General features: G+C 37.0%; 1 protein-coding gene across 8 annotated transcripts in view; it reads left to right on the top strand.

Moving 5' to 3' along the window:
* The window catches only part of FAM13A (family with sequence similarity 13 member A), a 405,569-nt gene that overhangs the window by 193,370 nt on the left and 193,256 nt on the right, over positions 1-18,943 (top strand). For 5 of the 8 annotated variants that reach the window (XM_030914589.1, XM_030914582.1, XM_030914598.1 and 2 more), the window contains 2 exons: positions 2,713-2,866; positions 14,553-14,615. The exons of 1 other annotated variant lie outside the window; for it this stretch is intronic. In XM_030914589.1, coding sequence (XP_030770449.1) covers positions 2,713-2,866; positions 14,553-14,615 — 217 coding nt within the window. The remainder of the gene's footprint in view (positions 1-2,712; positions 2,867-14,552; positions 14,616-18,943) is intronic. 2 more of the 8 variants (XM_030914592.1, XM_030914612.1) reach the window with 1 other exon arrangement.

Raw genomic sequence — 18,943 nt, 5'->3', positions numbered from 1 at the left:
TTCCATGTTGGCAATGTTTTTGCTGAAATGAATTTTTCAAAAACTTTGTTAGTATTCTGTGGATTTTATAGAGATTCACTTCATTATAAGAAAGGCATATCCACAGATCTTTTAAAAATAATCCCTTTTGCATCTTTGGCTCATGCTCAAATGGCTGAGGGATGATGCTTTTACATTCCTAGAGGCCCTCTGATTTGATCGACAGGATCTGTGAGGCACACCCTTCATCACTTGAAAGGTACCTTTGCCTGAATGTATAATACCAGCTTTTGATCTTTCTGAGATTTTAGCAAAAGGATATACAGTCACACTCTCAACTTTTTCTATAGAGCCTGCTTTCTTGACAGTGAATTTCTTAATTTTAGTGTCTTTTCTATTTGGAGAAGCTGAAAATTTTAAAAATCATGTCCCCTTTCATTTTTGTATAAGTTCTCTCAATTTCTTTCTCTTTCTCCTCTTGCATTTTACTGTAAGTGGTAAGAAACTAGGTGGCGCTTTCAAACCATTGCTTGGAAATAACGTTAACCATATATCTAAGGCCGTTGCTTACAAGTTTATCTTGTCACCTAACTATGGGATACAATTTCCCTAAGTTTTCTGCCACCATCACAAGGGTCTCCATCGCTCCAATTTCCAGTAACATATTCCTCTTTTCCTTCTGAGCCCTCATCAGTGGTGTCCTTACGGTCCAGGGGTCAGTTGAGAACTGGTTCAAGGCACTTTAGCCCTTCTCTATGATGCTGCCCAGTCTCCTTCCACTACCCAGTTCCCAAGCCTCTTCCACATTTTAGATATTTGTTACAGCAGCATCCCCTTTCCTAGTACCAAACTTTGTATGGTAGTGTAACAAATTACCACACATTTAGTGGCTTAAAACAACAAGCATTTGCTATCTCACAGTTTCTAGGGGTCAGGAATCTGGGCACAACTTAACTGAATCCTCTGTTCTTGATCTTACAGTGCCAAATTCATGGTATTAACTGGGTTGCATTTTCATCTAAAGACTTGAGTTTGGGAAATGATTTGCTTCCAAGCTTATTCACATTGTTAGCAGAGTTCATTTCCTTGCAGCTGCATGACTAACCACCCTAGCGTCTTATTGTGTTCTTATGGCTGTAGCCCCCCTGAAGTCCCATAGTTCCCTAGCACATGATCCTCTTACAGCCATCTCACAACTTGACTGCTTTTATCTTTAAGGCCCATGGGAGAATCTCTCACTTCAGTCTTCTAAGACTGAGTTTCATCCATTGTAATATAAGCATGGGAGTGACATCCTATCACCTTTGCCAAATCGTATGGATCAGAAGCAGGTCACAGGTTCTATCTACACCCAAGTGAAGGGGGCCTTAGGGTGTGTATCCCAAGATAGTCTAGGAGGTTAAATAGTATCTCCTAAAGATATCAGATCATAATCCCTGGAATGTGTAAATGTTACCTTATTTGAAAAACAGACGCTTTGCAGATGTGATTAAGATAGGGATCTTGAGATATAAGGATTATCCTGCATTTTTCAGGGATAGGGGAGTGGACGCAAAATGCAGTCACGTGTATTCTTATAAGAGTGGGGTAGAGGGAGATTATACACATGTAGGGAAGGCCATGTGATGATGGGGCAGAGAGAGATTTGCAGATGCTGGCCCTGATTAAAGATTGGTGTGATGCACCTGTAGTCAAGCAATGCTGGCAGCCACCAGAAGCTAGGGGAGGCAAGGAACAGCTTCTCCCCTAGAGCTTTCACAGGGAATATAGCCCCGCTGACACCTTGATTTTGCCCCAGTGATACTGATTTTGTTCTTTTGGCCTCCAGAACTGGAAGACAATACTTTCTGTTGTTTTAAGTCACTTAGTATATGGTAATTTGTTACAACGGCCTCAGAAAATTAATACAGATAAGTAGTAAATGAGACCTGAGTGGTGCTTTTTAAATGTATTTCTCTGGTTATTCAGTGAAGCTAAGTATCTTTTCATAAGGTTATTCTATTCTGCAACATTTCCAACTCATGTCTTTCATCTCTTTTTCTTTTGGACCTATCTGTTGATTAGTAGGGGTTCTTTACATAGTGTAACTACTAATGTTTGTCAGTTATACATGTTACTGCAGAAATGTACCTGTAAACTATCTTTTTACCTTGTTTGTGGGGTATTCTGCATTCAGATATGTTTTCAACTATTTTTATTGTGAAAAAATTTAAGTACATTCAAAAGAAAAGAGAATAGTGTAATAGACCTTCCATGCTCTTGTCACTTAGTTCAACAATTATCATTATTTTTCCCCAGAAGGATTCATTTCTACCTTTAAGGTTTGTACTTTTTGTGCATTATCTAAGAAATCCTTAAATAAAGACTGTGTTCCTATTATTTGTGTGGCTATTTCTGTTATGAAAACCCTCATTCTTTTTTTTACTTTTATATAAATATTATGTATAATAATTTTTAATATATTCAAAGCACCACTGGCCTCAGTGTTCATCTCTATCTTCTTCCTGAAGAGCTATATTTTTCTTATTCAGCCCAAGCTATTGATTCAGAACTTGGGAACTCTCCAATTGCCCCAACAATGTCATGCATGTTACCATAGAGCTTGCTGAAAATCCCATGCATCCCTATAAGAAGGCTAATTATTCAGGAGATTTCAAAATACAAGTCTGAGTCAGCTAGCAGGCATTGTTGTGTTTACTAAGTGATTCCTCTCTTTCCCTTTCTTGTTTCTAGTGTGCCACCTGGGCTTGAAGGCATGAAGGAACAGGACCTGTGCAACAAGATAATGGCTAAAATTCTAGAAAATTATAATACCCTGTTTGAAGTAGAGTATACAGAAAATGATCAACCGAGATGTGAAAACCTGGCTAGGCTTATCATAGTAAAAGTAAGCAACTTGGTTTTTAATTTTCAGTATTGCTGTAATTTTAGACAGAAGATTTTATTTAATTCTTTCTCATAAAAATTCCATATGAATATAACCATCAGATTATTATTCCTATGTGTAGTGAGTTCTTCTTATGAAATCTATTATTTCAAATGTTTATTATATTGAAATATAGCCTTATAAGATTCAAGAATAATAGCAATTTTATGTTTTCTTGTTGCTATAAAGTCATCTCAAAAATACCTGCATGAGCCCAGTGCTCTGGTCAACTGGCCACACCACCCTTACTACAGAAGCCTGATGTTACAGCAGGAGTAAGTGCATATGGCTGTGATCAGGAGTGCTAGCTTACTAACTAGATTGCAAATTCCTGAAGACAATATTACTGTGTCTTTTTGTCTCATTTGTGTCTGGCACAGTTTGAAGCTCAACCTCAGATTTTAAGTCCCATATATTAGTTTTTAGTAGCAATCATCAGTAAAGGAGAATATTTTAAAAACCTATAAAGGAGTCCTTGACAATACTATCTAAATCTTTTTATACATTGGTAATTTTATAATATACCCTGTATATATTAGGTAAATGCCTGTAGGTCTCAAAAGACCTAGAATTGAGAATCAGAGGGTAAACATCCAAACAAATCCTCCAGATATGAGAAAATAAGGAAGCCATCTTATTTCGTCCTCATTTATATTGAGGTAAATCATGATGGAGCTGGTATGAGATTTCCTCAGGAGGTTTCTTGAAGATTATCAGGTTTACAGACCATAACATACTCTTTGCTGATTCATATAGCAATGAATGATAAAATCAGAGATACTTGGTTCGGGCACTTAAAGGAATGTTTTCATCTCTTCTCCCAGTTGAGGCTATGACTTTGAAGAAAGGTTAAAATGGTATGAGTATCAAGTAGCATCCTACGAAAGGATCTAAAACTAGATTTTCTAGTTTGAGCAGTTAAAATGATAAAATGAGATAATTGGAGACTATCAGTTGTAAATCTGAGTTAGAAGTAAAACAGTAGCTGAAAAAAATGTCAGTGATTCACAAGAGAAAATAAGAAAACAACATTACTTCAGTCTTGCCTCAGAAAAGTTAAAATAAATGATTTTTTTAAATAGAAAAAAATCCCCCTCAAGTTTGTTCCTCCGGTGCCTGTAGTACTTTGAAAAGGATCTCAAAGGTAATGTAAAAATGTTAAAAGGTAATGAACTTTGTTTCAGCAGCGTCTCTCAATCACATATACCCCATAAATATGTACGACAACTGAAGGACCCATAATGACAATTAAAAATTAAAAAATTAAAAAATCTCTTATAAACAATTTTTAACACTCATACCTTTTTACTAGGGCAGATAAAACAATAAGGTGAACCTGAAGTATAATGAAAATAGATAAATATAATCTTAGGCAGGGCAAACTTGCTGAGATAAAACTAATTGCTGGAATATGCCATTGGGAAGTTGATGTGGTTTGGATGTTTGTCCCCTCCAAATCTCATGTTGAAATGTAGTCCCTGGTGTTGGAACTGGGGCCTGGTGGGAGGTGTCTGGACCACGAGGGTGGATCCTTAATGAATGGCTTAGTGCCATCCCCTTGGTGACGAGTGAGTTCTTGCTGTGAGTTCACACGAGACCTGCTTGTTTAAAAGTGTGTGGCATTTCTGCCTCTCACTCTTGCTCACACTCTCGCCATGTGACGTGCCTGCTCCCCTTTGTCTTCTGCTGTGATTGTGAGCTTCCTAAGGCCTCACCAGAGGCAGATATTCTGTACCTGCTGAACCGTGAGTCAATTAAACCTCTTTTTAAAATAAATGACCCAGCCTTAAGTATTTCTTTATAGCAACACAAACAGACTAACACAGATGTTATTTGCTGTGCAAGTAAAATAACACCTGTTGAGATCTGTGGAAGAATGCCCTGCTTGGAAATCCTTGAGTGACTAGGTTTAAGGCTGGTGGAGAACATGGTATGAGACTATAATATAAGATATAATTCTGTGGGAGCCAAATACAGACATCTTCAGTAGATGAAGAAGAATATAAAATGCTGCTCTTTTAATGTAAGTTTCAGATCTGGCCTAGAGGCAGATAAATGTCATGAGTAGAAAGTACATTTGTAGTCTCTGGAAGTGTCATTCTGCCAAAGCAGAATTTTGATGCATTTTTTTTAACTGATCTTGCTGATAGTCTCTTCTTTGAGAAAGTAGAGAATGTGACAAGGGCTGTGATTCTCTGGACTTAATCATAACAAGTAAGGATGAAATAGAAGTTATAGTAGTCATTTTAAAAGGATATGCCAATGCCATTTTGAAGTACATAGTAATAAAATGAGAATATGTTAGCCACATTTAGATATGTGAATGTTGATAATGCTTCAAAAACAGACTTTTTTGAAAATTGTAAAGATCAGAGAAACATTAGATAGAAACTAAAAGGTAGATGGGTTTAAAATAAATTGAGAATCTCAGAATGAAATCATTAATATACTGAAAAAGAAAAAAAATGAGAAGGTAATTAAAGAAAAGTGTCTTTCTGTTCATTTTTTCACATGAGTTCAGTTTTTGGAAGGATGAATATAAAGATAGGAAATGGGCACAAAGTAAATGATAAATACCCAAGAGTAATAGGCACATAAAATATATGAGTTGAGAATAAGGCAAGTCTCTGAAAATGACTTAGATATAGGGCTTTTAAGTGGGGAAAGGGACTAAACATAAACACTGAGATACCTTGTATATCCCAGTTTGGAGAACAGAGTCATAAAATGTTGAATGAAGTTTCTTATATATTCTTGCATGCATGCTAAATGGAGATTTGGGCCCAGAGAAATATGTTTGGTTGTATTTGGACCTAGATGAAGAACTTTGACCAGAGTATTGGAATATGGAGTCTTTTTCTGTTGTAGGTTGTCAAAAGTCTAATGTCTGTTTCTGTTCAGCTGATTATGGTCAGTAGCTGCAAAATTGATCATGGTATCTACAGCACATTCATCAGCCTCACTTTGAGACAGACTTCCTCTGTCTGAAGGCCAAGGTAATGATAAGGGGAAAAGTTTTATCATTATGACTTCCCGTTCAACTTTGCTTTCCCTGCCGTTCTTTGGGAGTGAACTTAGGTCCCTACAGAGTTTTTCCAGATTCTGCAATGGTTTGGCCATGTTGACCAGATCTAGTTACCCCAGTGAAGGAAGTTTTGGATAGACCTCTTAGCACTGTGACATTTGGAGAAATATGATAATGTATATGTTGGCCCTTGGCATTTTAGCCCCCATTTTGTTGAATTTGGCAAATAGTCTTCACAGTCAGTGGTCCACAGTTATGGCCATCTCTTACTTCACTTAAGATGGAGGTTTCTTTTCTATCTTTCATTATTTTTGTTTTTATAGGTTTCAAGAAGGGAATTTACATAGAAACACTTTTATTTTGTCAGAATGAAAGGTCAAGGCTGTATTTCTGAATAACTGGGTTAGGAGAAGCACATCTTTCCAGTAGGCATCTAACAGCCTCAGTCTAATTTCTCCAGCTGCAGGATAATTCTAGATTTTCTCTTCTGAAGGTGTTCTAAATCTAGACATTAGTGAAGCCCCATTTAGGAATTAACTTAATCATCCAGATATTTACATACACAAAATTTGGTGAGAAAAATATGGATAAAATAATGGACCATGAACTATTAAGTTGAATTCGTTAAATCCAAGTATTAGTAATTATTCAGTGCCTACTAGGAGTAATTGTTCTAGGCACAGGGAACAATAGATGAAAATCTCTGCCCTTATGATTCTTATATTCTAATGGAAATACAACAAACAACAGCCAATAAAAAAATAAAAGAAAGAATGTAGTATGTCAGATGGTGATATATTCTGTGAAGTAAAATAAAGCAGGGCAAGGCAGAAGTAGAGGAGTGGCATTTTCTTATTTAAATAGGACAGTTAAAATGCTTCATTGACAGGAAGACATTTGAGTAGAGACTTGAAGGAAGTGAAGCAGCAAACCATGAAAACACTTGAGAGAAGAGTATTCCAGGCAAGGAGAAGAGCAGTACAAAGGCCTTGAGATGTGAATATACCTGGTCTGATGAGCAGCTGAGAGGCCAGTACAGTTCGATTGCCATGAGGAAGATGGAATTGAAAGGAAATGAGGCCACAAAGGAAACAAAGGATCAGCAGATTATGTCTATTCATAGATCATTTTGAGGACTTTGACTTTTACTCTAAGTGAAGCTATTAGTCAGTATTAAGCAGAAGAGTGCTATGTTGTGACTTCTGTATTAAAAAGATTACTAGGCTCTTGAGAGGGATAGGCAGAAGTAGGGCAATCTATTAGGAGTTTATTACAATAGTTCAGGTAAAAACAATGGTAACTTGGGCATGGATGATGGTAATGAAGGTGATGAGAAGATCCGAAGGTAATCTAGGATGTGCAACAGCAATATAATAGGAGTTACTAGAGACTGTAGTTAGGCTAAAGAATGTTTGAGGCAGAAGTAGATGAGCAAGTAAGCTAGAAGAGTAGGGGCTGAAAACAGGAAATAGGAGGTTTGCATTACTGATTTTGGAGGTTGAGCTATCTGTAGTGAAAATAAGCCTTAAGTTGTGTTTATGAGCTGGAGGGACTAAAGTGAAGGAGATGAGAAAATTATGGGAAAGGCAATGATAAAGAGATGGGAGATAAAGATATTGATGGTTTGTCCTTATTGACCCTGAATTTACCCAGAAGGTTGGCAGATATTGAGGGGGACAGGAGTCTATGAGCCTGGTTTGTCTGGTTGTCCCATTTGTATATAAGTATTATTAATATATGTAATAGGGTTCATGCAAACCTCATATATATGTGTACTATAAAATAATGTGATTAGCATATTGCTAAATATCTATCTAGAAATATCTAGATGAATATGAACCTATTCCAGATAAACATATTATAGGACTTTCTTTATTAGATAGTGTTGCTATTGCTCATTGTATCTTTTGGGATTTTAAAGTTGTCTTCAGAGCATATATATGTCATTCATATACCATATTTTTCTGTATATCATTGGACTGGGAAATCTTTGTACTTTAATGCTTTGATTGTGGAAAGTGATCAATAGTCATTTTGACCTATAGCATATCACTAAGTTGAGGAGTGCTGATTATATGTTAACTTTTGGGTTTAAAATTTATATCTGGCTATAAAATAATTATGTTGATTTTCTTATGTGACTCTTAAGCAAACTCTCAAAACAGTTACTAACAAATGCTCTGAAGAAAGCAAAATATTAGAATGACCTTCCACAGTGATTAGTTTGAAGGAAGTGCTCACATTAATATATGTTATGGCAAGTTTGACCACAAAGCTCATTTTTTTTATATATTTGACTTTCAGGTCAAAAAAATTAATATTGTTTATGTAGAATCAAAGTCACTTACCCTATAAACTGATATATCACAGAAACTTCCTAAACCATTTCCCATATCTTTTTCATGCTCAAAAACATGGCATGTCTCTCCATTTTCATTTAGGGCCACAGCCTAAGCACAATTAACTTCAACAAATGTTTGTTCACTTTTTTCTTACTTAATGCAAAACTACTCTGTGCAAAGCTCCATACTAAGTGCTGGAGAGCTTCAGAAAATAAACAAGACATGTCCCTGTCCTTGGAGTCCTTACAGTCTATAAGAAACAAAATCAGTGTAGGAACACAGGGGCAAAAGGGAGAATAGGGCCTTATGCCAGACATTGTGCCACATTCTTCTATATATGTACCTCATTTACTACTGACAGTAACCTCATGAAGTAATTGATCTTAATACTGGTTTACAGATGAGTAAATGTAAGGGTAAATTGCTCAAGATTACACAATAGTAAATGGCAAAGCTGGGTTTTGAAGTCAAGAAAGTACTGATTAGAGGCCAAGTAGAGAAATAACCAAAATATTAGAGATTTAACTTAGGCCATCAGTGCCATGAGCTTTTATACGTGTATTCATTTAATGAGTATGTACTGTAGCAACTTAGTGTCAGTGTCAGGAAAGCAGGTGAACTCTGCTCTTCTGACTCCTATATGTCTTCACTATTCCTCACCTCTTCTGTAGCCCCTCAAGAATATTACAAACTTCTGAGCAGCAGGGGAGTTATAACAGGAAATAAAAAGTGTTTTTGGTTTTCTGTTGTTTGTTTCTTTGTAATCTGGTTGCACTGTCTCTCCTTTTGTGTAGGTAAACTTATATAGTGAGAATGACTAGCTTGTACCCACCAAAATCTATGTTATCATTTTGAGCATTTATGAAACTCAGAGGTAGCACTTATTTAGAATTCATTTGCTCCTTTCTTCAGAACAAATCCTTCTTTTGATCGTGAGTTATAATTTTAGATAGATTCTGAGTTTGGAGGTTAAAAAAAGTTAAGTGATGTATTTTTAAAACGCAGTAATTAAATAGCATGGCAGATCATAGAGTTGAGATTAAGATGGCTGAATAGACCCAGGTAGTATATGTCTCCTTCACAGAGAGGGACCAAAATAGTAAATAGATACATTTTAAACAGATTGTCTAGGAGAAGACACTGGGATTCCCTAGAGAAGAGTTGGGAAGCACCAGAGATAAGTAAGGAGAAGGTTTGAGGCAGCCTGCATGGCCAGGGACTGACTGAGAGCCAGGAGAGGCTCCTGGACGTGGAGAAACAGTGAAAGAGAAACCCCCAGGGCTCCACACTCTGAAATAGGCTTTTATAGTTTTGGATATGGGAAAAACTCTCAACCCACTAGGGCCTTTAGCCTGACATATGAAGCTCCAGAAAGGGAACCCACACAAAATCCCACAGGCATCCAAGCCTAGAGCAGCCTCATCTGGATGCCAATTTGAGAGCAACCTAGATACCAAGCATCTACAGACACAGTTGCTGCCACCACATTGCTCCAAGGAGAGAGAGGGGAAACAAAGCACTCCCATGCATCCATGGGAGGGTCCCTGCGACCCTGCTGTGAGCTATTGAGACTGAGATGTGAGTAGACCGTACTTCTCACAGCTTCTTGTCCAGGCTCCTTGCCTGAGAGGGACCCCACTCTTTCTGATCCCAGGCCCAAGGCACCATTTTGAGAGTTTAACACTAGGCTGTGCCTCACCATCAAGCCAAGTTTGAGGCAACATGACTGTACTCATCACCTAGCCATGGGAAGGACAGGGAAGAGCAAGCTCTCCTAAGCTTAGGACAATACATATCACTTTGCTATAGGCGGCTGTGGGACTGGAGACTAGGCTGCCCCATTCGCTGTTGCTTTCAGCAACATTAACACATACCACTTGGGGGCCAGTGGGTTGCTCTACCACTGCTATGCCATCACCCACACCACTTCAGATGCCTAGGACCTTAAGAGCCCACTCACACATGTAGCCCAACAGTCTCACAACTAGCTTCTATGAAAGCCACCAGGAGGCCCAAGAATCAGCCCTCTAGGACCCACTAATGCTGGATGGAGCAAGCTAGAATAAGCTGCCCTGGGACCTAAAAAGAGAGACGTTTACTCCGTTGCTGCCACCACCAGGGCCCAAATACAGGCTTAGTTGATGTCCAAGTCCCCAGCAAAGCTTCACCACAGCCTCACCTAATAACTATTCTAAGCCACCTAGGAAATCACAGATACCACTGACCCTGTGTATGGCTGAGTGTCATACAAAGATTATACTACCTCAGGCACCCAAAATCAAAGCCAAAGTATGCTACTCAACCAGAAAAATACATCTACTCAACAGAAAAATACAAAAATTCTCCCCTACAAAAGCAATTTTTAAAAATGGGAACAAGTGACTACTACACCAGATGTGTAATTATCAAAGAAAGGACATAAAAACCATGAAAAAGCATGGAAATATGACACCGCCAGAGGACACAACAAGTGTCTAGTAACAGATCCCCATCAAAAAAAATTTCTCAAAATGCCAGATAAGGAATTCAAAATATTGGTTTTAAAGAAGCTCAATGAGATGCAAGATAATTCTGAAAACCAGTACAAAGAAATCAGAAAATCAACTCAGGATATGAATGTGAAACGTACCAGGGGATTGATATCTTAAAAAAAAAAAAAAAAAGAGTTCAGTGGTTTACCTCTATAATCCCAGCACTTTGGGGGCTGAAGCAGGAGGATCACTTGAGCATAGGAGTTCAAGACCAGCTTGGGCAACATGACAAGACCCTGTCTTTACAAAAAAAATGCAAAAACTAGCTTGGCATGGTGGTACACACCTGTAGTCCGAGCTACTCAAGAGGCCAAGGCCGGAGGATCACTTGAGACCAGAAAGTTGAGGCTGCATTGAGCTGTGTTCGTACTACTGTGTTCCAGCCTGAGTGACAGAGAGAGATCCTGTCTCAAAAAACAAAGTAGAAATTTTGGAATTAAAAAAATGCGTTGAAGCAAATACAGAATACGTTTGAAAGCTCCAGTAATAGACTAGACCAAATAAGAAAAAGAATCTCAGAACTTGAAGGCAGGTCTTTTGAAATAATCCAGTCAGACAAAAAGAAAAAAAAAAAGGAAAAAAAGATGAGTAAAGCCTTCAAGACATATAGAACTACAAAAAGTGACTAAACTTACAAATTATTGGCATTCCTGAGGGGGAAGAGGGATAAAAAAAGCTTAGAAAATCTATTTAAGGAAATAATTGATGAAAACTTCCCAAATCTAGCAAGAAAGTTAGATATCCAGATATAGGAGTCCCAGCAATCTCCAGGAAAATACATTGCAAAAAAGACTACACCGTGGCGTATTATATTCAGAATGTCTAAAGTAAAAGTGAAAGAAAGAATTTTCAAATTAGCCAGAGAAAAAAGTCTAGTTATCAATATAAAAAAACCCTTCAGTCTAACAGCAGACATTTCAGCAGGAACTTTACAGTCCACAAGAGAATAGGATGGCACTTTCAAAGTGCTGAAAGAAAAAAAAAAAAACTATCAGCCAAGAATTTTGTATCCTTCCCAAATATGCTTCATAGATGGAGAACTAAAGTTTTTATCAGACAAGCAAATGCTCAATCTGTCACCACTAGACTGACCCTACAGGAAATGACCAAAGGTATCTTAGAAATGGAAATGAAAAGTTAATATTCACCATCATGAAAACACCTGGAAATATGAAACTCACAGTTCTTATAAAGCAATCACAGAAAGGAGGAAGAGAGAAGAATCAAATGGCAACATGACAATTTCATCAAACCACAAGGACAAAAAGAGAAAAAGAAACAAAGAATTTATAAAACAATTTGGAAACAATTAACAATATGACAGGATCAAAGCCTCACATATAAATATTAACCTTGAATGTAAATGGATTAAATGTTCCACTTAAAAGATACAGATTGGCAGATTGGATTAAAAAGAAAAAAGCAAATCCAAGTTTGTTTATATTAGATAAAACAAACTTTAAATCAAAAACAATAATAAAAGACAAAGAAGGTTTTATGTAATGATAAAGGGATCGATTCAGCAAGACATACCTTAGGAACCCTACACTGGAACACCCAGAGTCACAAAACAAATATTTCTAGGCATAAAGAAATAGACAGCAATACAGTAATAATGGGGACAGCAATAGACAGATCATTGAGACAGAAAATTAACAAAGAAACATTAGACTTAAGTTGGACTTTAGACTAAATGGACTTAGCAAACATTTACAGAACATTCTACCCAATAACTATGGAATATACATCCTTCTCATCAGCACATGGAACATTCTCCAAGATAGACCCCATGACTGGGCCACAAAACAATTCTTCATAAATTTTTAAAAATCAAAATGATGTCAAGTATTTTCTCAGACCACAGTGGAATAAAAACTAGAAGTTAATACCAAAAGAAACTTCAGAAACTATACAAACACATGGAAATTAAACAACATGCTCCTGAATGATCACTGGGTCAATGAAGAAATTAAGACAGAAATTTTAAATTTTTTTAATCAGATGAAAATGAAAACACACCATATGCAGGATACAGCAGAAATAGTGCTAAGAGGGAAGTTTATGGCATTAAATGCCTACATTAAAAAAATTAACAGCCTAACTTCACACCTCAAGGAACTAGAAAAACAAGAACAAAGCAAACCCCAAGTTTGCAAAAGAAAAGAAATAATGAAGATCAGAATAGAACTAAATAAGAGATCCCCCCAAAATACAAAGGATCAATGAAATGAAAAGTTGGTTATTCGAAAAGACAAACAAAATTGATAGACCACTCACTAGACTAACCAAGAAAAGAAGGGAGAAGATCCAGATAAACACACAATCAGAAATGAAAAGGGAAACATAACCTACACCACAGAAATAAAACAAATCATCAAAGACTATTATGAAGAACTATACGCTCACAAATTAGAAAACCTAGGGGAAATAGATAAATTCCTACAAACATACAACTTTCTGAGATCAATAAATAAATAACATTCCTGAACAGACCAACAATAAGTAGAAAAACTGAATCAGTAATAAAAATAATTCTACCAAGAGAAAGAAAAAAAAAAAAAAAAAAGACTAGGACCAGATAGATTCACCAGAACAATCAAGCAAGACTTTTTTTAAAAAAGGCATCCAAATTGGAGTAGAGTAAGTCAAATTATCCCTGTTCATTGATGATACAATCATATATCTAGAAATCCTTCAAGGCTCCACCAAAAAACTCTTAGATTTGGTAAAGGCTCAAGATACAAATTTGATGTACAGAAATCAGTAGCATTTCTATATACCATTAAGGACCTAGCTGGGTACCAAATCAAGAAGGAAAACCCATTTACAGTAGCTCCAAAAAAAAAAAAAAAATACATAGGAATATATTTAAACAAGTAGGTGAAAGATCTCTATCAGGAGAACTAAAAAACACTGGTGAAAAAAAACTGTAGATGACACAAGCAAATGGAAATACATCCCAGTCTTATGGATTGGGATAGCACTATTCACGATAACAAAGATAGAATTAACCTTGGTGTCCATCAAGGGAGAATTGAATAAAGAAAATGTGTGTGTGTGGGTGTGGGTGTGTGTACACATAGTAAAGGCCCAGACTTCACCACTGTGTAATATATGCATGTAAGAAATATGCACCTGTCCCCCTAATTATATAAAAATTAAATTTTTAATAGTATAATAGAGGGTTGTTTGCTTGAATTACTCAAATGGGCACCTTTTAGTAGTAGAAACTAATTAGATTAACAAGAAGTGTAAAGCATTAAGTAATAAAAGTAATATTAAAAGTTACTTCATAGTTTGGAATGCTTTATGGCTCCAATTTTTAGATCATACGCATATATTTACAATTCAGATTGCTGTTAATTTCTTCTCCCCAGACATTTTGTTTTATAGAGTGATTATAGGTAAACACTAGAAAGTTGTGTCTTCTCATAAATCATTAGATGTAACACATTGCCAGGTATTACATTCTTTCCTATTATAAGGAATAATTAACAGAAGACAGACTAAATTGCTTTTGCTTATGAAGATGCCATTATGCTATGTATCCTTTAAACTGTTTCCAGTGAGATGGCAAAACTTTGGAACTGTTTATTAAAGAAGTTGACTACTTTAAATCATTATACTGTGTATATTTGGCAAATAGGAGGCACTCAGTAAATGGCAAGTGAATATTTGAGGTTTTTAAAGATCACTTATGTTTTCTATAAAACGGAATTTCTGATATATTCTTCAATTGATCTCCTCAGGATGGAAGTTATACTTCTGTGGCCTGGAAGTGCCTAGAAATGAACATTCTTCCAGGGATGGGGGTAAGCCTTACCCATGGCTGAAAACTAGGGGGGTATAAATTCCCAGCTGCTTTACTCCTCAATTAGAATTATTCAGGGGTGTATATTTTACACTGTTCCCCAAGCTCTTCCCTAAATTTAAGCTTAAGAACCACTGTGGGAGCTTAATAGTGACATTTCTTGTTGGCTCCCTTTCTCCCTCTATTATCACCCCCACTCCACCACAGAACCACCCGCATAAACTACTTGCTCTCAATCCTCATGGCAAGGTCTGCTTCTGGTTAAGTTGGTACAGGTCCAACTGAGACATCTCAAATTCTACCCCCTCCGTGAAGCCCTCTCCATCTCCTTTGTTGTCTTGTGGCACTTTCTTTCTCCTTCTATTAGAACATTCTGCCTTGGATAAGTTGGGTTATTTTTCCTTTCATGTTGTATTGTAAGTTTTTCTAGGGTAAGAACAATATCTCGTATTTACTTATATGTTGGCATTTCTCTTAAAGTTGTGAATCAACTCATACATTCTTGTATCTTCTAAAACACTTATTCTAGTTCTTTATATTTACTCAAAACATCCATTAAATTACAACACGTTTCAGTGAAAGTTAACTCAAATTCCCTTCAAGAAAGTCATAGTAACTATTCTGAGCATTAATAATTGTTCACATCTCTAGTGCATACAATAAAAGTTTGCTTCACAGACTTCCAACTACCTAATTTGCCAGGTGAATTAATTCTGTGCATTCCTTTTTAAGACATACTGACTGCTGTACATGGCAACCCTGAATACTTGTGACTAATAGGTGACTCTCTTATACACCTGCTCAATACAAGTTTTACTGTATGCTGACCAGGAGTCAATCGTGTTTGTTTCCAAACCTGTTTATGCCAATTATTGTTTTTTTATGGTACTTATATAATTTAGTTAAACAAATGTAGTGTGAATACAACAATATAGCTATTTATGGGAAAAGAGTGTCAGAGTAGTTAATGGAAGCTTCTGTAAAAGATTCTAAAACCTTGGTGGCTTAACACAATCAAAATGTATTTCTCATTCACTTTGCAGTCCAGTGGGTTGAGGACCCCTCCTCATCTTAGACCAGCTACCATCAAAGTTTGCTTTATCAGGGAAACAGGAGGATGAAAATAATTTGGAATATTTTTATGGCCAAATCTAGAAGTGGCTTGTCATGTGGCTCCCAATCTAACTGGAAGAGAGGCTGAAAATGGCTTTCCTGATGCCCAAAGGGAGAAGATGAGGAAATGATATGGAATACACAAAGCATTGCCACTGCCTCAAAAGCTTAGTTGAATACTTAGGAAAGACCTAATAATGATTAAAGGCTTCATATTTTCACTCCATGTATTTCCACTCCAATATAGGTGATACATTATGATTGTGGCTTGTATAAGACAGATTGTACATAAAAGATTATTTGTTATGATTTCCTACTTTAGTTTGCTTTGGGACTTACCTAACGTGCATTGTTTCCTGATCTCATTAAATAGGAAGGACTCTTCAGGAGAGGCAGTGTTCTGTGCAGGTGAGAGCAGGTTTTGGAGACAGATTGCCTGGCTTCAAATTCCAGTGTTACCACTTACTAGATGTAGGACCTTAGACAAGTTACTCAGACTCTCTGTACCTCACTTTCCTTACATATGAAATTTGGATAGTAAAAGCACATATTTCATAGGGTTGTTGTGAAGATAAAATGAGTAAATGTGTAATAGCACTTAGAAGAAAACCATGCACATAGTAACTACTATATATGTGATAGCCAATGTTGTTTATTAATTTGATTATCATTACCATCAATGCTGCACAATTTCAATTCAAAATTTTCTCTTGAGTGCCCACAATATAGAAGACACTATAATAAATATTTGTGTAACTGAAAGCACTTTCTTTAGTTGAAAACAACAAAAAACAACTCTGGGAAAAATTTGACAAAAGGAAAGGAAAGGAATTTCTACAAACCAGACTTCCCAGAGGACCCTTACCAAGACAGCTATAAGGTTCTGGGCAGCAGGTGGTGTGAGAGCCAAACAGTGTCTTCAACAGACTGCCACTGGGAGAGTCAGCTTTAGCTATTCTCAGTTTTTGAGTCTTCTCATTTCTGGTCAAAATTATAGTGAATGGGTATCTGATTCATATTTGGAAGTTCTTGGAAGACATGTCCAATTGTTCATCAGAGATACACTTTTATTGAAACACTGTATCCAATAGGAGAAAAGTGGTTTCCTAAAACTACATCTTCCTCCAAAGAAGGGAGAATGAGTGTTGGACATGCAAAAATATTAATTGTCTATTTCAGCACCATAAAGAGAGAAAAGATTGAAAAGTCCTTTAAACATCTGAGGTCAAGGATGAAAAATGGGATAAGCACGTAAGTAATTAGCACAAGTAGCATGTGACCCCAATTATAATGTTCATGTAGGGTAGATATGACAAGAAGAGTGGGTTGAAATGTGTTGGATGGCAGCAATAAGAATTTAAATGTGATGAAGGGCAGCAGTAATTAAAAGTTTCCAGGAAAGGAGTAATTTGAATTGGAGTTGGCTATGGTTTGGATGTAGTTTGTTTGTCTCCACCAAATCTCATGTGGAAACTTGGTCCTCAGCGTTGGAGTTGGGACCTAATGGGGGGTGTTTGGGTCATGGGGGTGGATTCCTCATGAATAGATTAACGCCCTCCCTTGGAAGTGAGTGAGTTCTCACTGTATTAGTTTCTGCAAGAGCTGGTTATTAAAAAGAGCCTGGCACCTCCCCCTTGCCATATGATCTCTACACAGGTTGGCTCCCTTTTGCCTTCCTTCATGAGGCACTCACCATATGCAGATGCCCAAACTTAACTTTCCAGAGTGAGCCAAATAAATCTTTTTTCTTTATAAATTACCCAGCCTCAGGTATTCGTTTATAGCAACACAAAACAGACTAAGAGTAATAAAGCAGAAAAAATTAATTTGGCATCCATGTGTAGGATAAACTGAAGAAGAGGAGTTGGAAGAGGTTGTTTTTGACTCATTAGTCTATTCAGCTATTCAAGCATTTATTGAATGCCTGTTAGCCAGCTGGTATTCTATGAGCTTTAAAAATAGCAGTGAATTTAAAAATAATACCTGCTCTCATGAAGTTTACCTTTTAGTGGGGTGGGCACAGACAATAAACAATTAAGGAAGTTACTATGTCATCTGATGATAGATTCTGAAAAAAAAAAAATTAAACCATGATACACTCTTGAAATTAATGGTACTGTATATGAGTTGATGGGAGGGAAGGGAGCTGGGGAGCTTTTTTGTGTAGAGAAGTGAAGGAAGGCCCCTAGGCTAGGGAGCATTTGAGTGCAGATCTAAATGTCGTGGCGGAGCAAGCCATACAGACTTCTGGAGGAAGAGCATTCTAAGCAGAAGGAACAGCAAGTACAAAGGCCCTGAGTCAGGCACTTGCACACTTGCATATGGTAGTGGATCATTATTTAAACCTCTGTGCAAATAAGTAAAAAGTAGAGCTTCTCTAAGTCAAGACTGTTAAATGAGAAAGCATGGTGGGTTCGATGGTCAAAGGAAAGCACCGTTATTAGGAATAGATCAGAGCAACACATGGACATCTAAACCAATCTCAATTCAATAAGTACTGTGACAGAAGTAAAGCAGGTTGGAAAACGTAACTAGGGAAAGCTTTTTTTGGTGAGGTTGTTAGATGGAGCTTCTCCAAAGAGGTGATATAGGAGCTGAAGGAAAGCTCTATATTGGATTATAATAATTTTAAGACTGAGAGTCCAAACTTTAGAGCTTAATGATGCTTGATGTCTTTGTCCATCTTCCCTTGCTTATAACAGAATACCTGAAATGGAGTCATTTATAAAAGTAATTTATTCTTTGTAGTTTTGGAGGCTGAGAAGTCCAAGCTGCAGGGGCTATATCTGTTGAGGGCCTTCTTGCTCTAGGTGGTACAGGGCATCACATAGTTAGGGGGCTAAGTGTGCTAGTTCAGATCTCTCTTCCTCTTCTTCTTTTTTTTTTTAATTTATAAAGATAAGAGGTTTCTTTGGCTCACAGTTCTGCAGACTGTACAAGAAGCATAGCACCAGCATCTGCTTCTGGCAAGGGTTTCAGGCCGCTTCCTCTCATGATGGAAGGGGGAAGGGGAGCTGGCATGTGCAGAGGTCACATAGTAAGAGAAGATGCAAAAGCCACTAATCCTGCTCCCATAATAACCCATTAATTCATTAACCCATTAATGTATTAATCCACAAATGAATTAATCTATTCATGAGGGCAGAGCTCTTAAAACCCAATCATTGCTTCAAGGCCCCACCTCTCAACACTGCCACGCTGGCGTTAAATTTCAAT

The sequence above is a fragment of the Rhinopithecus roxellana genome, chromosome 2 (genome assembly GCF_007565055.1).
Source record: "Rhinopithecus roxellana isolate Shanxi Qingling chromosome 2, ASM756505v1, whole genome shotgun sequence".
Taxonomy (NCBI): domain Eukaryota; kingdom Metazoa; phylum Chordata; class Mammalia; order Primates; family Cercopithecidae; genus Rhinopithecus; species Rhinopithecus roxellana.
Note: the sequence above shows the minus strand (reverse complement) of the source record. Positions and strands in the feature narration are given on the sequence as shown.